Genomic DNA, 24,097 nt, shown 5'->3' with positions numbered 1-24,097 from the left:
CAGTTAAACTCCAAAATCTTCGACGTGAATTTGAGTATACTAGGATGCGTGATGATGAAACGTTATCTGAGTATCTTACAAGGTTGAATGAACTTATTAACCAAATGAAGACGTTTGGTGAGGCATTGCCTAATGAAAGACTTGTGCAAAAGGTCTTAATAAGTCTTAGCAAACCTTATGATTCTATCTGTCTTGTGATTGAGAATACGAAGTGTATAGACAAAGTTGAATTACAGGAGGTTCTGGCAATTCTTAAGAGCCAGGAACAACGGTTTGATATGCACACTGTTGATGCCACTGATAAAGCTTTTGGTTCTTTTTCTGTGAATCCAAAAAGTCAGCAACAGAAGAGTAATTCTCAGTCAAGTGGAACTAAGAAAAACTGGAATGGAAAGGGCAAGAAGTGGGATTCAAAGCCTCAGTCTCAGCAAAAGTCATTTGCTAATCCTGCACAGAATTCAACCTCTGCAGGATTCATGAAACAAGATACAGTTAAGCCACAATGCAAGGTGTGTTCTAAGTTTCATTTTGGAGAATGTCGATACAAGGGACAATCCAAATGTCACAACTGTGATAGGTTTGGACATTGGGCTAGAGAATGCACAGGAGACAAGGTTGTTCAGAAGGCAAACTGTGCTAATCAGGCAGAAGTAACAGGAAATCTGTTCTATGCTAACAGTGCAATTACTGAGATCAAAATGAGTGGGAATTGGTACATTGATAGTGGCTCCAGCAATCACATGACTGGAAATGCTGAGCTTCTTGTGGATGTCAGGACAAATGTCACTGGAAAAGTACAAATGCCCACTGGAAATCTGGTAGATGTTGCTGGAATAGGATCACTCATGATTGATACAAATTCTGGCAGAAAGTGCATCAAGGAAGTCATGTTTCTACCTGGTTTGAAGGAAAACTTGCTGAGTGTGGGACAGATGGATGAACATGGATATTACTTGCTATTTGGTGGAAGAGAGTGTTGTATCTTTGATGGTCCTTCACTTGACTGTCTAGTTATCAAGGTTAAGATGAAAAATAACAGATGCTATCCTCTGTCTCTAATGCAAGCAGATCACATTGCATTAAAGGCTAGTGTGACTGAATGTACCTGGATTTGGCATAAGAGACTAGGACATCTAAACCTTAGAAGTCTCAAGCAGCTTAGAGAAAAGGAAATGGTGCATGGTCTTCCACATCTTGAAGATGTAAATGGCGTATGTGCAGGATGTCAAATGGGAAAACAACACAAAGATTGGTTTCCAAAAGAACAAGCTTGGAGAGCTAAGAATCCCCTAGAATTGATACACACAGATTTGTGTGGTCCCATGCAAAATGAATCAATTGCTGGGAATAAATACTTCATGTTGCTTATTGATGATCACACAAGAATGTCATGGGTTTATCTCCTAAGACACAAGTCTGAGGCACTAAATTGTTTCAGGAAGTTCAAGGCAATGGTGGAGTTACAATGTGATTTCAAAGTGAAATGCCTAAGGAGTGACAGAGGGGGAGAATTTCTCTCAACTGAATTCAGCAAATTGCTAGAATCTGAAGGCATACAGAGACAGTTATCTATTGCTTATACTCCACAGCAAAATGGAGTAGTGGAGAGAAAGAATAGAACAGTTGTAGAGATGGCAAAGGCAATGCTTCATGATAAAGGCATGCCATACTTTCTCTGGGCAGAAGCTGTACATACAGCTGTCTATATTTTAAACAGAACACCTACAAAAGCTCTTGATAGCATGACTCCTTTTGAAGCTTATAGTGGGAGAAAACCAGGAATTGGTCACTTAAAGGTGTTTGGATCACTCTGTTATGTGCATGTACCAGCTGAAAGAAGACAAAAGCTTGATGCAAAGTCTGTCCAAGGTGTGTTTGTGGGATATGCAACCTGTGAGAAAGGGTACAGAGTATTTGATCCAAGCACTAAGAAGCTGATTCTGTCAAGGGATATAGTTTTTGATGAAACCAAGTCCTGGAACTGGAAGGAAACTTCAGAAAATTCTGTTGCTATGACCTATGTTCCAAAGCAAGCTGAAAATGAATTTGAAGTGACTCCACATGAGTTGACTGAAGTCGAGAGAAGTCCTTCTAGTCCTTGCATTTTCTCTCAAGCTAAAGAACAAGATAATGTCATTCATGAGCATGCAGATACCTCTCAACCCTATGATCATACTCCTTTAAAATGGAGAAACATAAATGACATTCTTGCACAATGCAATCTCTGCATTGTGGAACCTGAAAAATATGAGGAAGCTGCACAGGATAAGGCTTGGATAAAAGCAATGGAAGAAGAGCTGTCCATGATTGAAAAAAATAAGACTTGGGAGCTTGTAGACAGACCAAGTGATAAGCAGGTTATTGGTGTGAAATGGGTGTTCAAAACCAAGTTGAACTTAGATGGTTCTGTACAGAAGAACAAGGCAAGGCTGGTTGCTAAAGGGTATGTACAGAAACCAGGCCTTGATTATAATGAAACATTTGCTCCAGTTGCTAGACTTGATACAATCAGAACACTAATTGCTCTTGCTGCACAAAGAAGCTGGAAGCTATTTCAATTAGATGTTAAGTCTGCTTTCTTAAATGGAATATTGCAGGAAGAAGTGTATGTTGATCAACCTGAAGGGTTTGTGATTAATGGCAAGGAAGATAAGGTGTACAAACTGTACAAGGCTCTTTATGGCTTGAAACAGGCACCTAGGGCCTGGTATGGAGAGATTGATAGCTATTTTGCTAAGTGTGGGTTTGAGAAAAGCTTAAGTGAAGCAACTCTCTACACTAAAACAAAGGGAGAACATGATATACTAATTGTCTCCATTTATGTGGATGACATTGTGTATACTGGAAACAATCAAGAGATGCTAGAGGAGTTCAAAGAAGATATGAAGGAGAAGTATGAGATGTCAGACTTGGGTCTTCTTCATCATTTTCTGGGAATGGGGGTGATTCAAACAGAATCTAGCATTTTCATTCATCAAAAGAAGTATGCTTCTGCTTTGTTGGATAAGTTTGGATTGAAAGAATGCAAATTTGTTTCTATTCCTCTTGTGGCTACTGAAAAGTTAAGTAAAGAAGATGGAAGTGGTGCTGCAGATGAAGAGCAGTACAAAAAACTTGTAGGCAGTTTACTGTATCTTACTGCTACAAGGCCAGATGTGATGTATGCAGCTAGTCTGTTAGCTAGATATATGCATGGACCGTCAAACAAGCACTATGGAGCAGCTAAGAGAGTGCTCAGATATGTCAAAGGAACATTGGACTATGGTTTGCATTATATGAAAGGCAAGAAGGCAGTTTTAGTTGGCTTTTGTGATAGTGACTGGGGGGGATTAGTAGATGACAGCAAGAGTACCTCAGGCTATGCGTTTTCTTTTGGGAGTGGAGTGTTCTCATGGGCTTCTGTGAAACAGAATTGTGTTGCACTTTCCACTACAGAGGCTGAGTATATAAGTGCCGCTGAAGCAACAACTCAAGCAATATGGCTCAGGTTTGTTCTTGAAGATTTTGGAGAGTTACCAGCTGAAGCAACCCCTTTGCAGTGTGACAATACATCTGCAATCTCAATATCTAAAAATCCTGTGTTTCACCAGAGGACTAAACACATTGACAGAAGATATCATTTCATAAAAGATGCCTTGCAGCAAGGAATTGTTGATTTGGTATACTGCCCAACCAAAGAACAAGTAGCAGACATTTTTACAAAGGCCTTACCAAAAGATAGATTCAACTATCTCAGGGATAAGCTTGGAGTTGTATCAGCTCAAAGCTTAAAGGGGAGTATTAGTGTATAAGCTGTGAGCTAAGTAAATAAGCCTTGTTCTTAATTGAGTATTCATTTAGTCTTGATTATGACTGATGTTAGGCGTTAGTAATGCTACGTGGCAGTTGCCACATGTAAGAATTCTAGATAGCAGTTTTGGATGTAGGGCTGTGATTCTCTGTGATGTCAGAGAATCCAGCTGTCCTTTCTGTTATAGCTCACACTGAGCATGCTTATGTAACACACAGAAATGCAATATAGCAATACACTGTTACATTGATTCTCACTCTCTCTTTTCTCTTGTTTTTCTGCTCTCTCTTCCTCACTCAATATTCTGAGAACACTAACAACTTTTTCGTCATTCATTTTCTCAATTTATGTGGCTTGTCGTATGCACACGAAACTACATTACATAACAACGAAAGTAAAACTCAACATGCCATATGTCACGCAAGTTGGAAAATAGGTTCCTTATCAGTAAATGCTATTTCTTTATCACCATATATACCTTTGTCCAAACCAAACACATCTTATCTGGTGGAACACTGCACCAGGACCTTGCAGTTGCAGATGGCTAGGTAATCAAACTAGTCATACAGACCAAGAAATTGAAAACTTTATAAACTTATGAAATGCATATGCATGAGTTAGTACCTGCAGCAGCTTGGAATGGTCTTTATAGAAGGTTCCATTGACCAGCTTTAACAATCACCAATTTTTTTGCAGAAAGCCAACTAGCTAAAACATAGACTTTACACCTGACCTTGAAAAAAGAAAAAGAAAAAAGTGACAAATACTATTTTTTTCAAACCAAGAGCTCAAATTTGTATAAAATATTTATTTTTCAAATTTTTTTTTTATACAAGCAATAGTCTACATTAATCTTTTACGTGAAGGGGGATTTGAACTTGATCTGCATTTTCCAATCTGTTTATACCTATCCTTTTTGTTTTTACAAGTCAACAATATAAATATATTTATATATATATATATATATATATATATAAAGTAGTCCTATCATTATGAGGAGCAACATTTGGCTTGAATGAGATCCGCCCTTAGCTTCCACTATTAACCAAGAGAAATAAAGAGCATTAACTACTAATTAAGCAAAATAAATAAAGGGTTAAAATTCAAATATGATATAACAATCCATGATTTTTTTTTTCTTTTCAAAAGTTCACTCATTGCCACATCAAGACACTTCTAACAATCGAGGCTAAGTCACCAGTGCATTGAGTTTGAGAGATTCATTATTCATTGCATAAACCGCATTAGTTGTATCTAGTACATGAAAGAATTTTGTATTTTGAGTATTTGAAAAGGCAATCATCGTACCAAATTACAGCTCTTAGCTTGTTAGGGCATAGCCTACGAAGCTCTTGAGCTGCTTCTCTGATGCATCCTTCGTAACGTGGGTGCCTGTGAGAGGTTTTACTCCAACATTGCACTAGCCCAAATAGAAAATTATGAACTATTATTCCCTTTTTTTTCCCTATGAAGCCAGTAGCATACCCTTTAGAACGAGGTGATCTATATAATTCTATGATTAATGAATCTAAGTAAGACTCATCACCCCTAAGAGCTCGAAATTCTAGCTCATTAAAACAATTCTGCCCCACAAATAACAATCCGAAGGCATGTGCATGCACAAGAAGGAAATATAATAACAGACGCAAGAGATGGATCAATAACGATTTTATATCAAACGCATCCAAAAAAAAAAAAAAGATGTTTCAATGGCCATATGCGCAATATATATACGCATAAAGTCTGTAATTTGTGCCCATAAGCCATTCTTGTGGTGATATTGAAATTATTAATATAATTTTGAAAAGGTCAAAAGCCAAAATCGGATCTTGATTCTTAATAGGTGTAGGGGTTTTTTTATTTCAGCGGCCTAACGAATGGGCTTGAGCTGCTGAAAAGAGAAACAAATGTGTGAAATTGCCCCTTGAGTCTGAGTTCAAGGATCAGGCCCTAAGAGTGTTTCGAAAGGGTAGCTGAGCCTTAGGAAACACCTTGGTCTTCTTCAACAATCGCTTACAGATAAATTCTTGGCTTGGCATGAGAAGCTTGTGGCATGGGAGCTGAGCATTTGTGAGTTTAGCATAAGAGAGAGAAGGGTTGGGTTTCCTATGAGGAACAGAGGCTTGAAGTAATGATTTCATGAGGATGTGCTGAGGAGAGAGAGAGAGAGAGAGAGAGAGAGAGAGACATAGATTATGGTGGATGAACAGGTGCTTTGGGTAATTTTCCAGCAACTTGACAAAGGCTCTGTCAAGCTTTAGAATGGCTTGCTAGAGGAGAAAATGGGAAGCAATTGAAGAACAAGGCTTGAAATCGAAGGGTTCCAGAGATGAGAGATGATGCTTGCTCTCTCTGGATATGGTTGCTTGCCTTCAATTGGAAAGAAAGGAAGAAGATAGAAGCATGGGTGACTTTAGCATATTTCCAGCAGCTTGACGAAAAGCTTCGTCAGGCTCCTGGGTTGCTCAACAGAAGATAACATGGGAAGAGATGGAGGAGTAAGGCTTGAAATCAAAGTGTTCCAGGGATGAGAGGTGATGTTTGCTCTATCTGGATGTGGATTTTGAGAGAGAGAGGCAGAAGATGAAAGAACAAAGCATGAAATTGAAGGATTCCAAAAGGGATGCTTGCGTTCGATCGGTTTGTTGTCCGTTTGCTGGGTAGAAAGTGGCTTCTTTTATAGGCGCTTGGAAGACTCAATTTTATCAAGCCACCATCTCCCTTTTTCCTTCACTTTCTTCCATTCCATCTTATTTGGTGAAACTTCCTTAGCCTGAGCATGTAGGCATGAAGCTTTTTGGAGTTCCAAGGTCCTCAGGCAGCTGGACTTCTCCATGTGGGTAAGTAGCCACCTACTTTTGTTTCTTGTTTTCTCACCAAAGCTTGAAAAGGAAAGAATAAAGCTTGAAAAGGAAAGAATGGGTGAGGGTGCTTGGTCAAAAAGGTGATCAGTACATGGGTTTGCTTGGTTTTGGTGGTTTGGATGTGATCTGGTTTTAATAGAGATGTACAACGTTGGATATTTTATAAGGTGCTGGGCTGGGCTGTTTTGTTTCCAGCACTTGTGAGTTCCCTTTGATTTCGTCAGGCTGCTAGAAGCTTTGGCTGATATGGGATTTTACGGGCTATTAGGTTTTCTTAAGGTGATGGGCTACTAGGTTTTCTCTCATGCTTATCCATATGTTTGGGCTTAAGGAATGGGCTTGAGTTTTGGTGCTCCCAAGTAGCCCAAAACTTTAACTCCTTGGACCATCAATAGGCCTCGTGCATTCTTGTAACCATCCATACCACAACCCGCTTAGCAAGCCCCAGATATTGGCGTGGCTTGGGCCCACTTAAGCTTGTAGAGTGGCATGTTGCTTAAATAAGAATTTTCCGCTTGGTGTTGTACTGGGCCGAAAATATATTTGGGCCCATCCTTGGATTTTTTGGGCCACAACTTTAGCCCCCTTGATTATTGGGGCCATGAATGTGTATTGAAATGGTCCAAATAATCAATTTTCAGCCCAAAATAAATGGCAGTGGCATGGCATGGCATGTCATGTCATGCCTGAGTTTAGGAACAACTCAAGGATGACTAATTAAGTGTCTCAGAAATTACAGCTAGGTTTTTTCGGAGAAGGTTGGAGGGGTCGCAATGGTCCCGCTTAAAACCCAATCCTTCTTAAACACCGAGGGTATTGCCTTGAAGAACTTTCCTAGACACTGTAATTTTGGAGGTCACTTACTAGAGTTACCAAGAGTTGGCCTATTTTGTGGCATGACGGAGAAGAAAGTGTTTGATGGATTAGCTCAAAATAACTTAGCTTGCATGATTTATTTGCTTGAGTGACTAGAGAGGCTTGATTTTGCATGGTTGTGATTTGCAAGAGTTGCATTGATTTGCGTGCTTGATGTTGGCATGTATTCTTGGTATTTTGGCTTGATGCTTGGCATTGGCATGTATGCTTGATTTTGGCTTGATGCTTGGCATTGGCATTTATGCTTGGTTTTGGCTTGTATGCTTGGATGCTTGGATGTTTGGTATTGGCATGTATGCTTGGCTTTGGCTTGCATGCTTGGATGCTTGGCATTGGCGTGTATGCTTGGATGCTTGGCATTCTCATGTATGCTTGGTTTTTGCTTGTATGCTTGGTATTGCTTGGCTTTGGCTTGTATTGAGTTTACAACACCAACCCCAGAACACATGAATTTGACAGACAAAACCTCAGTGAATACGATAGCATGCGACATGATGGCTAGATATTGGAAGAATGCTTGAAATAGGGCATGTGCTGGAAGGGTATTTGAAATAGGGCTTGTGCTGGAAGGATATTTGAAATAGGGCATGTACTGGAATGATGTTTGAAATAAGGCATGTCCTGGAAGAATGTTTGAAATAGAGCATGTGCTGGAATGATGTTTGAAATAGGACATATGCCTGAAGAACGTGACTTGGCTTGGCATGATTTATCTTCTGGTTTTCTCTCATTCTCTTCTTTCTTCTTCTTCTTCAAGACCCAAACCCATGGGTATTGTGCATCAGTATATAAGTCATATTTCGGAAGCTCGGATCAAAAAACTTCCTTGATAAAAGTTGCTCGTCTGCTCGAGTACTATAGCCTGTAAAATGTGCTGAATTCTTTGAATTTTTCTGATGCCTCAAAGCTGGTCTGCAACTTCTGTGTTCATCCATGGCTGGTGAGGTTCTGCAGATTCTGCTTCTGCATGTGTCTTTAACTTCTGATACTCGGATGATTGCGCTTGCTTCACAAAATTTGCTCGAAATTATGTTGTTTATAACATATCCAAAATTGAGGATCATCCACCCATTGTAGTGCTCTCTGCCTCCATTTTTCTGAAGCATGTTCATGAGTTGATGTTGATGCCTTTGTTGCATGCTTGTTTTCTATGCCTGAATGCTTGAGTTCCTCTGTATTTTCCAGAATTTGTGAACTAGAAATCGAATTCTGAGGTTGAGCTTCTGATTTAGGATTCTAGCTTGGTGATAAACAAGAGTCATACAAGCTTACTTGGGTAATGCATGCCAAGTGTTTGTCAAAATATCTCAAAGTAGCTTGCTGGCCGTTTTTGAACTTTTGAAATGTTTCTTTTCGAATCTGAGTTGGAGCTTTTGAGACATGAAAATGGACTTCTCAATGTTTATGTTGGAATTGGTCTTGCATCATTTGAAGAAAAAATGAGTTTTCGGTGGAATTTCAAAGTAAGGATTAAGCTGCTGGAGCTGTGCAATTTCTGCTGCATGGGCTGATTTAGAAATCTATTTGACATGCTTCCCTAGCTCGAAATACAACGAAATTTTGGAAAAATGAAGCTTGATATGTCTAGTTCTAATATGGAAAGTTTGGGATTTGTTGGTTGTAAGCTTGATTTTTAGTGATTTTCCAAATGTGGGATGTTCCAGCTAGAATGGTTGGAAAGCTTGTGTATAAGTTTTGCTTGGCATGTTGCTTTTGTTTGAGGGGCTAGTTTGGTATTGCTGTGCTTTTAAAAAAAACTGCTTCTGCTGTGCTGCGATAATAATCAGCTGTGAAAAAAAATAGCTAGGCGTTTGGTAAACTGTATTTGAAAAACTGCTGTGAGTAGTCAAAGTGTTTGATAAATTTTTATCAAAAATGCTTTTAGTGTGTATAATGACCAAAAAAGACATGAATATGAAACTGTTTATTTTTTTCTTCGTTCTTTTTCTACTTTAAAAAAAAAACCAACTTTACAACATAAATTTTTGTCTTTTTTTAATTTACACTTTTTTATCAAAAAATTTAATCTAAAAATATTTTTATATTAATAAAATATATATACAAAATTAAAATTAAAAACAAACAAACCCATCACCGTACCCACCCCGTCTCTCTCTCTCTCTCCCCCCCTATTCTCTTCTCCATCGCCTCAAAACACCGGAAAAAAAAAAACTCAGATCAAGAATTTTAAAACAAAAAACTCAATCCAAACCCAGATTGTTTGAGTTCATGGTCCTTTGCTCTATGTATGTGAGTGCGATTGTAAGATTGGATTTTATTTTGGTGGGAAGCTTGGGGTTTGATTTTCTTTGGCTGGACATGACGGAGTGGGGAGGGAAGCTGGGATTTGGATCTTTTGTGGTTGCATGGTTTGGTAGTTGGTAAAATCATTGAAGGTAAGGTTTGCTTTATTGTTTATTTTATATTTTATATGTTTACAGAGTTATTCACTTCTCTGTTTTTCTCTTGCTCTTAAATCTTAGATTTTGAACTATTCTTCAAGGTTGTAGAGGCTTCTTCTTCGCTTGAGTATGGATTCTTCTTTGATTTGATGGGGCTTCTTCTTCTCCTTTCTCTGTGCAGTTTGATTCGAGGAGTGCAAATGGGAATTGTGTAATTGGAGGGACAAGGACTGTCCATTTGAAAATTAAGTGAGGGAATTATGGGAAAGCCAAAATTTCATTAAAATCACCGGTTAAATTTTTTTTTAAGCAGCTTTTGAAAGCTGCCTTCTCCCTGCTTTGGAAAAACAGCGGTCACTGACCGCAATTTTTTTTTAAAGCTGATTTTTTATGTTTACCAAACACCTTAATTTGGGAAATTTTTTTTTAAAGCTGCTTTAAAAAAAATTTAAGCACTCCCAAACGCTACCTTAGCATGTCCTTTCTCTTGGTATTGATTGCTGATCTGGGAGCACGATCTTGAGCAATATTGTCGTGAGAGCATGATGTTGTATAGCTTTGTCGCAAGAGCATGCGTTATTCAATTTGCTTGAAATGCCTGAGTTGCTTGGAATACTTAAATGAAATGAAATTTCTTGGCATGTGGATTGGTATTACGCCCTGTGAATTTGTCAAATGCTTGACAGATGAGTTTGTTGAATTGTTGCAAGGATAAATTGAGCTTTTGGGGGTTGAGGAGCATATACAGTGGCATGATGTTTGAAATGAGGAAGGGGCTAAGAAGATTTGAAATAAGGCAAGTGACAGAAATTCTTTGCTTGTAGAGTAGGAGCTGGAAGAATGTAACTTAGCTTGGAATGATGTAGCTTGGACTTGCTATGAGGATGTGAATAATGTTCACACAGCTCTTGGAACTGAGGTATAGCTTGGTTTAGCATGAGAACTCTGAAGTGCCTATGCTTGACTCTTTTTTATTTTTATTTTTTTTATTTACAGATTTGCTTGGCATGAAGCCCCCAAGTTATTTGGAGTTTTCATGTGTAGTTAGCTCAATGGCATGAATGATGAATTTGCCTAGGCCCCTAGTCCTCGTACAAGATCTGGTTTTGCTTGAGAATGGAGATCTAAGACACAAACAAAGGGAGCATGTGAGTAATCTATATCATGTTTGTTCCACAATGCAGATAGCCAACAAAAGGAAAAAAAAAAAAAAAAAAAGAAGGAATGTTCTTATCTCTTTATTTTCTCTGGTTTATTGCTTCTGATTGGAGGTATTGGTGAAGACAGCGGCCTAATTCCCAGCAGAGTCGCCAATTTATGTAGGGGTCTTTTTATTCCAGCAACCTGACGAATAGGCTTGGGCTGCCGAAAAGAGAAATAAATGTGTGAAATTGCCCCTTGAGTCTGAGTTCAAGGATCAAGCCCCAAGAGTGTTTCGAAAGGGTAGCCGAGTCTGAGGAAACACCTTGGTCTTCTTCACCAATGAAACCAACAGTCGCTTACAGATAAATTCTTTGCTTGACATGAGAAGCTTGTGGCATGGGACCTGAGCATTCGTGAGTTTAGCATGAGAGAGAGAAGGCTTGGGTTTCCTATGAGGAACAGAGGCTTGAAGTAATGATTTCGTGAGGATTTGCTGAGGAGAGAGAGAGACATAGATTATGGTGGATGAACAGGTGCTTTGGGTAATTTTCCAACAACTTGACAAAGGCTCTGTCAAGCTCTAGAATGGCTTACTAGAGGAGAAAATGGGAAGCAATCGAAGAACAAGGCTTGAAATCAAAGGGTTCCAGAGATGAGAGGTGATGCTTGCTCTCTCTGGATATGGTTGCTTGCCTTCGATTGGAAAGAGAGGAAGAAGATAGAAGCATGGGTGACTTTAGCATATTTCCAGCAGCTTGACGAAAAGCTTCGTTAGGCTCCTGGGTTGCTCGACAGAAGAGAACATGGGAAGAGGTGGAGAAGTAAGGCTTGAAATCGAAGTGTTCCAGGGATGAGAGGTGATGCTTGCTCTATCTGGATATGGGTTTTAAGAGAAAGAGAGAGAGAGGAAGAAGATGGAGGAACAAAGCATGAAATTGAAGGATTCCAAAAGGGATGCTTGCCTTCAATCAGTTTGTTGTCCGTTTGCTAGGTAGAAAGTGGCTCCTTTTATAGGCGCTTGGAAGACCCAATTTTATCAAGCCACCCTCTCCCTTTTTCCTTCACCTTCTTCCATTCCATCTTATTTGATGAAACTTCCTTAGCCTGAGCATGTAGGCATGAAGCTTTTTGGAGTTCCAAGGTCCTCAGGTAGCTAGACTTCTCCATGTGGGTGAGGAGCCACCCACATTTGTTTATTGTTTTCTCACCAAAGCTTGAAGAGGAAAGAATGGGTAAGGGTGCTTGGTCAAAAAGGTGATCAGCACATGGGTTTGCTTGGTTTTGGTGGTTTGGCTGTGATCTGGTTTTAATAGAGATGTACAACGTTGGATATTTTATAAGGTGCTGGGTTGGGCTGTTTTGTTTCCAGCGCTTGTGAGTTCTCTTTGATTTCGTCAGGCTACTAGAAGCTTTGGCTGATGTGGGATTTTATGGGCTATTAGGTTTTCTTAAGGTGATGGGCTACTAGGTTTTCTCTCATGCTTACTCATATGTTTGGGCTTAAGGAATGGGTTTGAGTTTTGGTGCTCCCAAGTAGCCCAAAACTTCCACTCATTGGACCATCAATGGGCCTGATGAATGCTTGTAACCATTCGTACCACAACCCGCTTAGCAAGCCCTAAGCATTGGCGTGGCTTGGGCCCACTTAAGCTTGTAGCGTGGTATGTTGCTTAAATAAGAATTTTCCGCTTGGTGTTGTACTGGGCCGAAAATATATTTGGGCCCAGCCTTGAATTTTTTGGGCCTCAACAATAGGCTTAATTATTATTTTACCTCTCAACTTGATTCGAATCTCAATTTTAATTCTTTCAACTTGTCTCTCTTTTTACGTAATTACGTCATCTATTTCAAAGTTATCTAATGTGACATGTACGTATGTGGTCTAGTCTTTTGCTTACATATAAACTACGATTGGACCACATATTTTGTTAAACAAAATTTTAAAAACACAATTTAAACAAAAAAGAAAAAAAGAAAAAAAAAGCATATAAATTGTTCTAATGTTAATTTTTCTCAACAAAAAAAAAAGCCTCTTTCTTGCATGAAGTGATGAGTTACTTCTATCCGTAGTTTAGATTAAATTAAAATAGAATATCGCTTGTCTAAAAAGATAATAAATAAAAAAATTGCCTATAAATTATAAATAATTAAGGTTAAAATATCTAGCTCACCTATAATTTTTGAAGAGGAACTTAAACACACTACTTTGCCTATAAAGTATGTAACTGTTCATTTTTTGGATTCTCCTTCCATGATCATTACCCAAATACAACACTATGAGAAATGCATACACTACTATTTAAAACCTCTTATGGACAAGATTTTTTTAATTTATTGATGTCTAATTTGTTACGATATATTTCAGGCTATTAATTTGAATTGCACGTTCTCTATAATTATTTTTGTTATCATAGCATGCATGTAGTAAAGGAGGGCTTTAAAATTCTAGACAAGGCCAATCCTAGCCTAGGGGTGGCTCCTCCATTGGTCATAATGTTTTTAGTGGTTTTGTCGAATCTCACGTTTTTCTATTTATCCGGTGAGGTAAGGAAACCGTGGTTCATATAAAGATCATTTGAAGATTCGTGATAACATAAATAAATTATGGCAAAGGAGCATTAAATCTAGTCTCTTCTAGGTCATGTGATTGATGTGCCATAGAAATTAAAAACAAAAACTTGAGAGGAATAGGCGATGGAATTTACTCTTTCAACCGTATCCTATTTCACCAAGACTGTTGAAGCTTCAAGCTTGATCTTCTCTCCTTCACTTTAGAAAGTTCCCCAAGTCACAAAGATATATGTGACCTCCACTCCAAGTCTCTTCACCAACTTGATTGTGGGATGAAGAGATCATGAAGCCTTAAATAGATGGTGCTAGCAATCAGAATTTAAAGTTTCATCAAACTTCAAATTCAACATCATTATCTAGTTATTATCCAATGAGAGAACTACATGTGTAAAATAAAATAAAAATAAATATACAAGTAGACCATCGAGTTCGGTTTAAGCCAATTTGCAAAAGCTCAAAAGCAAACCAAACAAAATTACGATCAATTTCGATTTTTGAACCATTTAACTGTTTTCTTGGTCAAAACCAAATCAAACCAAACCAGCCATTACAGTTTGCCTCGACCTGTTTAGTCGGTTAAGCCAAATTGATGCCCACCCTTCCTCTCAACCATGTACCCAAAAATGATCAAAACCCTAAAATGGAAGGGAGGCATGAGGTTCTTTAAATATGAGTTTCAAATAAGTGAAACCCCTTCACTCTACTGTGGCCGGCCGTACATAACCCGGGGCCCTATTGGGTCCTCTGCCTAATGGACCGAAGATCCCCATGTCGATAATAGTGATGACTTTGGCTGAATCTAAGCATCAAGCGTAATGAGCCAGCCCTCATGACCTTTCTACAAGCCATCAACAATCAGGTTTACCTAGTCAACAGTTGGGGGCCCAAGCAAACCAGAGTTATTGGCTGCAGGCGGGTTAAAGAAGATGAGCAATACAAGAAGTGACAATTATATTTTGAAGAGAAGCAGATCAGGTGGGCCTCATGGTGGCTACAGAAGAGGAAAGGCACGAAGAAAAAACAATAAGTCACAATTATTTTATTGCTTTTGAAGTCTTTGCCTTTATCTATTAGTTTTGTATCAAATAATGACAAGTCCATTGTCCAATCCGAGAAAACTTTATGGTGAGGGGTCGCTAGCCAGCTTGGAATAAGAAGTCAGACATCCCAACAAACTAATTCACAACAATACTGGACAATAATAAGCTTTTAGTCCTCTGCTTAAGACATAAAAGATAGAATATAATAAGCCTGAATATTAATAACCCTTCAAATAAATTACCTGTTAATTCAATGGTTAAGACAGGGAGTGTTCCTAGAAATGCATATGTACTTGTAGAGAAAGGTTAAACAGGAACGACAACACAATTAGCTATATATAAAGTGATAAATCTTTCTCTGTTATTGTAGATGGTGAATCATAGTGCAAACCTTGAAAGACAAACTATGTTTTATTTCCCTAGTGTCCCGAAAACCATTAATCCTGTACCTTTTCTGTGTTTTCTGATCATCCTCCTTTGTCACCTTGCTGATGCCGCCCCTCCATATTGGAAATGCTCAAATGTTAGTTATACAGATAACAGTCGGTTTCATAAAAACTTAGGCGATCTTCTCATTTGTTTACCTTCGAATGCTTCTGTTTCCAAGTATTACAATACGTCCACTGGAAATGATCCTGACAGAGTATATGGCCTCTATATGTGCTTTGACTATGTCGCGAATGAAATGTGTCGGCGCTGCATAAACACCGCGCAATCAGACATGCTGACGCTTTGTCCACACTCAAAAGAAGCGGTTGTGTGGGAGGATTCCTGCCTATTGCGCTACTCCAATGAGAATTTCTTCGGCAGATTGAATGTAAGAGACAACATCGCCGACGAGAATTCACAGAATATTTCAGACCCGAAAAAGTTTGAGTCTGTTTTGAATGAGACGTTTAATCGCCTCGCTAAGCAAGCGGCTTATAATCTCTCTGCTGCTGAGATGCATGCTACTGAAGAAGTAGCCTTTGAAGATAAACTGATATATGCTTTTGTGCAGTGCACTACCGACTTATCTAGAGATGACTGTGATAAATGCCTTGCGAGAGCCAAAGAAGACGTTTTAACATTGTATCATTTCTCCGTTGGTGCAAGACTTATGAGTCGTAGTTGCTATCTGAGGTTTGAGTTATATGCCTTCTATACTGCCGGAGCATCCGAAGCTTCTGCGCCTCGCTCTCCAAATAAGAATGGTACAGATCTCCTAATATTTGACGTAATTAAATTGTGCATATTATCATAGCCTTCACGGCATGGGAAATCCATGATGAACCGAAGTTAATGAATGGCTTCCATATACATGCAGGTAGCCGCAAGAAAATATTGTTGATCACAATCCTTACAGTTGTGTCAGCATGCCTGGCAATACTACTTTTGGGTTCCTGTGTCTATCTTGCAGTGAGAAAAAGAAATAAAGAAGGTGGTTATGCTTAATTATGAAAATAAATAAATAAATACTTCAAAGTCTTAATTGTTTTCTTAAAAGAGTCTTTTTTTTTTCTTTTTTTCTTTTTTTTTTTTTTCAGGAAGAAATTATCGAAAAGCTCAGGACCCCTATATCAGTTTGGCAGCTATACATGCAGCTACTTCCAACTTCTCTGATTCAAATAAGCTTGGAGAAGGTGGTTTTGGTCCTGTTTACAAGGTATTGACTTTGTTCCGTTCAATAAATTATGAAAATCTTGCACATGTGCTTGCTTAGTATTTTTGTGACTTGAAAGAGAATCGGGTGGTGATTTCTCAGGGTATACTAAATGATGGAAGGGAAGTGGCAATCAAAAGGCTTTCAAGCTTGTCCGAGCAAGGTTTAGAGGAATTCACAAATGAAGTTCTACTGATAATGAAACTTCAGCACAAAAATCTTGTCCGGCTTTGCGGTTTTTGCTTAGACGGAGAGGAGAAGCTCCTTGCATATGAATTCATGCCAAATAGCAGCCTAGATGTCATCCTCTTTGGTTTGTTCATTTCTGTTTATCCTTTGAATTTCAATTACTAAGGCAAACTTAAGCACAATTACATGGTCAAGATATTCTGTTTTGAAAAGAAAAAAAAAATCTTAATTAATGTATGACTTATTTTCTTATGATGGATGGTCAGATTCAAAGAAACGTGCACGACTTGATTGGAGCCGGCGCATAAGCATTATCAGTGGGATTGCAAGGGGGATTCTTTATTTGCATGAGGACTCTCGACTTAGAATCATCCATAGAGACCTTAAAGCTAGCAATATATTATTAGACAATGACATGAATCCAAAGATCTCAGACTTTGGCATGGCTAGGATCTTTGTAGGAAGTGAAGGAGAAGCTAATACTGCTACAATAGTTGGCACTTAGTAAGTGCTTGATTTCTAAGTTTTCAATAAAACCATATTATTTGATTTCTACAGATTTATAATATGTTTTGGAATTTTGTATTGGAAAAGTGGATATATGGCTCCAGAATACGCAATGGAGGGACTGTACTCCGTAAAGTCTGATGTTTTTGCCTTTGGAGTACTCTTGATTGAGATCATAACTGGGAGAAGGAACGCTGGCTTTCATCTGATAAGACGCGTTCCTAGCCTCATAGCATATGTACGTTTGTCTGGCTTAGACTGCATTACACTTTCTCATTCTCAAAGCTTATTGATGTTAATCCCATTGAGTGATGATATGCAGGCATGGCAATTATGGAATGAAGGAAACGGGCTAGAGCTGATGGATCCGTTAATGGTTGATTCATGTGACGCCGATGAATTTTTAAGATATCTCCATATTGGATTGTTGTGTGTTCAAGAAGATGCGGATGACCGGCCAACCATGTCTAATGTTGTTGTCATGTTGAAAAGTGAAACAGTAACTCTTAGCCCACCTGAAAAACCTGCTTTCTCTACAGGAAGGTTTGCTGATCATTGTGAGATGAGGGCTGATCATATTAGCTCAATCAATGAACAATCAGTTTCTGATGTTGTGCCACGGTAAGGGAGCTGATCTGTGGAGCTATGCATGGAAATCGTGATGCTGGCCAAGCACCAAGTTTAATTTGTGTATCTGCTGTTGACTTAAAGCATTTCATAGAGAGACCACAAGTTAAATGATGATGTATCAAATAAATTTTGAATTGCAATTGAACAATATATCTTCTCTTTTCCACCTTGCATTTCGAATTTCGGGCATAACTAAGTTATTGTGGGAACTGCACATAGATCATTCAACTCTATTTTAGGAATTTTAGGGCATCAAAATCCTAGCTCAAGATTGCCAGCTCTAAATTCAACACAACTCGTAGCTCTACGGGTTAAGAACATTTAACCCAACACCGAATTCGAATCTCTCTTCCCCAGTATTGTTTGATAAGAAAGGTTCACTCAGATTGGGCTACTTCCATGATCCGTTCCTCTAAACAAAAGAAGAAGATTAAACAATCTCTCTCTTGTCGTGACCCAATTATCAATTTAGGTTACAAGGGGAATAGTTACCTAATTTCACAGCAACAAAGTAAAAGAGAATGTCAAAAATAGAGTACAGAAATCTATGATGCGAAAAAGAAATAATCCTTTTTATTATTATTATTATTAGAAGGTCCAGAGGATTGTAAATTTGTTGACAGTAGAAGGAAAACTATCATACTAAACTTCCAAAAGAACTCTAAGCAACAAGGTCAAGCAAAGAAACATTGAGAAACTGATTAGCAAGGTTTGCCAAAACATCGGCTGCCAAGTTTAAAAGGTGAATTAAGACTTTGGAAGCACATCAAACTTTTTCTAGAGGTTGCCTCTATTAAATGACCAGTAGTTGATGATAAAGACAATATAACTTCACCATTCTCTTCATTAATTATAAAAACTGCTCTTTCCAATCAAATTAACAACTACTCCTTCTAGTTGATGTGAATGAATTCTCCAAAAACCCTAGCCCCCTTTCTCCCAAAAAACACTCTTAGAGTCTTTTCCACCTTGAGGGGGGAAGAAGCCATTGTTCTTCCCCCCTCTCCTCTCTTCTCTTCCTCTCTTCCTCCTTTCACCTCTTCCCCCATTTTCAAAGACAAAGGGTTTTCCCTATTTGTCTTAGTTTTATTATGATTTTCATCCAACCATTATTGGCGGCTGCGGCTCAGCGTCGGATCTTCACCTGCATTTCGGCGTCAGATCTCCACCATCATCTTTTTTGCAATTTCTTTATGTTTGGAATAAGTTGCAGAGACTCTTTGGGTTCTCTGTGTAGTTTTCACCTCTCCTTTGGTGAAAGTTTTTCATCTCTCCTTTGTGAGAGCTTTTCATCTCTCCTTGGTGAGAGTTTTATTTGTATTGTTATGGCTTGGTTTTTTCAAGCTTTATCTCTTTTTTATTATTCTAAGTTTGCAATCTTAGTTGGGATGCCTATGCCAGAGTTTTTTCGATCTTGTCTGATTGTTAGTGGAGACATACCTGATTTTCTTAATTTTGATATTAGACCGCTCATTTATTGTAATGGCCCTTTTGTGGCTAGTTTGTATTGGCCATTTGTGGCTAGTGGTTTTTTTGGCTGAATTATGAATGCAATCATAGAATTTCTCCCAAAAAAAAAAAAAAAGTTGATGTGAATGAAAAAAAAATAAAAAAACCATATGAATACCCCTATGGAAAGGATATGAGGCTATTTCCACACTACTCTCTCACATAGCAAATGTTATTTTTCTCTATTTTCTAGTGGATTCCAGTTGTTGATGAATTTCCATTTATCTTCTCGAGTTTAGATGTTCATAAACACGTGCTTTAGGCTGCAGTCATAATAAGCCAAAATAATGGTAGCTGATACACGTTTCTAAGACCAAATGGTTTAATAATTAGAATCAACTTTTTGTCTTCTTGTACTCATCAATTTGACCTGAATATGACTGAATTATATTTGATGACCATGATGATGCTTCTTGTATTGAAATTTTCATAATGCATTTCTCGGTCAACCTCTGTACCAACCTGTAGCATTGCCCAACTGAGTGTAATACAATCAAACCAAATCTAGGAGGAGTAATTATCTTTAACATAAAAACAAAAGCTGTGATATCAGCTTTGGACTGAATCCACTTATATCTATATAAGATTAGTAATTATTACATGATTTGATATAAATTAAAATTAAGGAAACCAAAAGTTGACGTCTTCCATGAAACATGTGTTCCATCAAAGGCCTTTGACTAATAGATCGAGCATCTATTCATTAAGCTTTTAATTCAAATATCCAGAGATTCAAATCCGACTTAAAATAGACATAACTAGTATTTAAAGAAAAATAATTGTTTCTCATGTAAGCACCGCGTTGTGCTTCTGATGTAATCAACCGCCTATCTCGGAGATTATTTAATAAAAATGTTGTAATTTCGTGCCGCATTCTATGCTACTAGCCTCTTGGCACATGCTCACACATGTGCTAATTGGTTTTCTATTTTATTTATTTATTTTATTTTTAGAATTAAGAAAAGATAACATGGGTAGTTATGTTCTATAAAAGTAGGACCTAATATCTGATTTTTTTTTTTAATAGAAAAATGTGAATTTACCATATTATCCTCATTTAATTAATAGTTTCAATTCTTAATGTTTGAATTAACCAAGGGCATTTTCTGGAATTTTGAATGTTTCACCATTCTCTGCCTTTTGTTTTATATATATATATATATCATATGCTTCGCTAGTAATTTCATGTCTTGTCTCTTCAATTATAATGGTCAAAACAAAATATTATAATGTTCAGAAGTTTGAAGTCAGTCTCTTATAAACCAACCAATTGCTTGTTTAGCCAGTCCCTGTAGCTAGAAATCAACTCTAAAATAACGACTCTTTCATCAAGTATTTTGAGAATGTACATACATTAGAACAGTAATGTACAGTAACCGTATGAACCGTAATATGGTTATAAAGAATTGTATGCATCCAAGGTGCCAAAGGCTTTGATTAATCAACTTCTAAGCTCCTAATATAATGTTAGGTTTAGTTTTGGGCTAGCTTTGTATCCAACTGTGCTCCATCTTTGGAAAATGGACAAAAGTGCACTTTCTGTTTTGCTTTTCATGATTATACAACTAGCAATCCCTGCCACCCTCTTTGGTGTAGATCCTACCATTTTTTGTTCACCTACTGCCAGAAACTACACTCCTAATAGCCAATTTGAGAATAATCTGAAGCAGCTACTTGAGTCATTGTCTTCAAACACTTCAATCTCAGGCGGTTTCTACAACACCACTATTGGAAATAACACTGACAGAGTCTATGGACAAGCACTTTGTAGAGGGGATGTGAACTCTACAGTTTGTCGAAACTGCGTCTATGAGGCGAGCCAGGAGCTCTTCAAGAGATGTAATACGAATGATGCAATGATATGGTACGAAGCATGTCAAGTCCGCTATTCCTTCCAGATGTTCTTTTCATTGATGGTTTATATTGGAAATTATCCAAAGCAGGATAGTCGGGAGAAGAGAGTGTCAAATCCGGATAGCTTTAGTCATGTTTTGATTTATTTGATGAAAAACCTGTCCGATGAGGCTGCCTTTAATCCTTCTAAGCATATGTTTGCAACTGGGGAAGTAAAATTTTCAGGGAAGAAAAATATTTATGGTCTGCAACAGTGCACGAGAGACATCTCCGAAAGTAACTGCAAAACATGTTTGGTTTCTGCTTTAGGGGATCTTTGGGCTTGCTGCTCTTCTAACCAAGGTGGTGCCGTTGTGGGTAGGAATTGCAATGTGAGGTTTGAGATGTTCCGATTTTTTGACGACATGTCAAGCTCTCTGTTAATTTACCCATATTTCGAAGGTTAGCACATCAAAATTTTGTTTCCCCTTTTTTTTTTTCTCATAATCATCTGTGTGTATATACTTCTAGGAAGAGCCATGCTAAGAAACTCTTTCCATTAAAAAGCAGGAGATAAACGGAAGACGTTGAAGGTGGTGGTTATATGTGCATCAACTTTTCTGTTAGCATTTCTCATTGTCTGTTGTAATGTCCATCGCCGGCGGAAAAAGGGATTAGAAGAATTAAAAGGTACATTAGATGGAAACATGGTTGAGAGTAATGATTGTGAATTAATTTATGTAAGATTACCAACTGAAATTTATTGTGTGCTGATGAAGAAAACAGCCAGCATGTACTATTACATGATTTGGCAAGCCCGACCAGCGTCACGATCACAGAAGATAGACAATTGACAAGTTCTGAGGAGCTGGCCTTCATGAATCTAGCTGCTATTAGGGTAGCTACAGATGACTTTTCAGATTCAAACAAGCTTGGACAAGGTGGGTTTGGCACTGTTTACAAGGTAAAGCACCATCTTGGGGTACAGTACTAATAGATTCCTCATACCAAAGTCCCGAAACATGCATCTCATATTTTAAAAAATATTCTTTCACACGGTTTGCTACAAAATGGGAAGGAAGTAGCTGTTAAAAGACTGTCAAGAAAATCATGGCAAGGCTTGGAGGAGTTTAAAAATGAGGTCATACTCATTGCAAAACTTCAACACAGAAACCTTGTGCGGCTCTTGGCATGCGGCTTTGAAGGAGAGGAAAAGCTGCTTTTGTATGAGTTCATGCCAAATAAAAGCCTTGATACTTTTATCTTCGGTATGTTTTGTCCACCCTTCTGCCCAATGTTTCTTGCCCTTATATCAATCGTTTCGCACAATCACATTTAAATATGCTTCTTTACCCTTAAATCTAAACGCTAAACCTTTATTTACTGCTGAATTTCAGATTCGGAAAGACGAGCTGAACTCAATTGGAAAACATACTACAACATTATTGAAGGTATTGCCAGAGGACTTCTGTATCTTCATGAAGACTCCCGGCTTAGAGTCATTCATAGGGATTTAAAGCCCAGCAATGTATTGTTGGACCATGAAATGGTTGCCAAAATATCAGACTTTGGCTTGGCAAGGATATTTTGTGAACGTCAGAACCCCACTAAAACTAGAAGAGTTGTGGGAACATAGTGAGTATGCTTGTTTACATTTATTTAGTTTAGAATCCTATATATCACTTCCGGCCACAAGTTTTGATTCTGCGTGAGAAGTGAACATTGCTAATAATGCTGATACATGAAACAGTGGATACATGGCTCCAGAGTATGCAATGGAGGGTCTATTTTCTGTAAAATCTGATGTTTTCAGCTTCGGTGTAATCTTGCTTGAGATCATTGGTGGGAAAAGGAATAGTGGATTCTACCTTACGGAACATGCGAAGACACTCATTGCATACGTACGTTTCATTGTCTACTTTGATTACTAGTCTTACTTAACTAATTAGTTTATCTGGAAAACAGATATTAATTTCATAAGACATAATTCTGCTTAAACAATCGACAGGCATGGCGACTATGGAAGGCAGGAAAAGAATTGGAATTTGTGGAACCTTTGTTGATGGAATCTTGCACAAAAACAGAGGTTTTGAGATGCATGCACATTGCGCTTCTGTGCGTCCAGGAAGACCCTGCAGAAAGACCAACCATGTCAGCTGTGGTTGTATTGCTTGGAAGTGAATCAGTTGATCTTCCCGAACCAAAGCAGCCAGCAATATTTGCTGTACGTAGAGTTCTTCCAGTTAATGAGTCTATAACTGATCCTTCTGCAAATGGTCTCACTATGTCCATAATTGCGCCAAGGTGAATCCGTTCTCTTGCTCGTGTAGTGAGATTGTAAATTGAAAACTGCTGTATTTTAGCATTTGAAAGTGATATATGTGATGCATAAAATTAATTGCATGGGAGGTCAGTCCATGGCATTGCAATGTTATGTTGTAATATGTTGTAATAAAAAACAGTTTCTCCATATTATAAAGTAGTAGAAGCATCACAGACATGCAATGCATGTAGAGTGCGATGCAAGTAATTGACAAGTAGAAAGAGAAGTCATGAAGGTCCGCTTTCTTACTCTCCTTTCAATTATATGTAAAACTCAGTTTGGGATTTTCCTATCTGATTGTAGGAGTGAATTTTGCAGCAAGCAATTTCAGCCATTTCTAATTTCTTCTGGTATGATAAAAAATAATGGTATTTTTTCTTTTGGTTGAAAAGGCTGATATTTCGTAGAAAAACAACCACAAAGAGACATTACAAAGGGTGTGGGAGCAAAGCAGCCCATCTCCCAAAGGAAGCCCGATAGAACAGAAACAGAAATAGACTACTTCAAAACACAGCCCAAAGGAGTATTCAATTTAGATTTCAAATTATTTTAAAAGAGTTATAAAGTTGATAGAGTTTAATTGAGTTTAATTGAGTTTAACTGAATTCTACAAATTCCACATAGATTTTTTGACTAAATTCGTGTATAGATTTTAACTGAGTTTGTTAGAGTTTTATCATTAATTTTAATGGAGTTTATAGCAAACAAAGGGTTTAGGGGTGATGACGGTGGTGGTGATGGATGTGGTGATGATGATTTGTGGGGTGATGGCGGGGGA

The 24,097-nt window shown here is 38.0% G+C and overlaps 1 protein-coding gene across 1 annotated transcript; it reads left to right on the top strand.

The window, feature by feature from the left end:
* LOC18773135 (cysteine-rich receptor-like protein kinase 25) lies at positions 15,079-23,619 on the top strand. The gene is made up of 14 exons (XM_020565686.1): positions 15,079-15,879; positions 15,993-16,114; positions 16,173-16,331; positions 16,431-16,641; positions 16,784-17,021; positions 17,112-17,262; positions 17,347-17,647; positions 20,652-21,458; positions 21,567-21,686; positions 21,776-21,960; positions 22,075-22,264; positions 22,394-22,631; positions 22,747-22,897; positions 23,005-23,619. The coding sequence occupies exons 1-14, from the start codon at positions 15,093-15,095 to the stop codon at positions 23,302-23,304; spliced, it is 3,960 nt and encodes a 1,319-aa protein (XP_020421275.1). The 5' UTR covers positions 15,079-15,092; the 3' UTR covers positions 23,305-23,619.

This window comes from Prunus persica, chromosome G6, assembly GCF_000346465.2.
Source record: "Prunus persica cultivar Lovell chromosome G6, Prunus_persica_NCBIv2, whole genome shotgun sequence".
Lineage (NCBI taxonomy): Eukaryota > Viridiplantae > Streptophyta > Magnoliopsida > Rosales > Rosaceae > Prunus > Prunus persica.
Note: the sequence above shows the minus strand (reverse complement) of the source record. Positions and strands in the feature narration are given on the sequence as shown.

Excerpts from the sequence above, each read along its gene's own strand:
- LOC18773135 (XM_020565686.1), top strand. The coding sequence starts at position 15,093 with ATGTTTTATTTCCCTAGTGTCCCGAAAACCATTAATCCTGTACCTTTT. Across the intron at positions 21,961-22,074 it reads GGTTTGGCACTGTTTACAAG|GAAGTAGCTGTTAAAAGACT; the intron begins GTAAAGCACCAT and ends CAAAATGGGAAG. Across the intron at positions 22,265-22,393 it reads CCTTGATACTTTTATCTTCG|ATTCGGAAAGACGAGCTGAA; the intron begins GTATGTTTTGTC and ends GCTGAATTTCAG.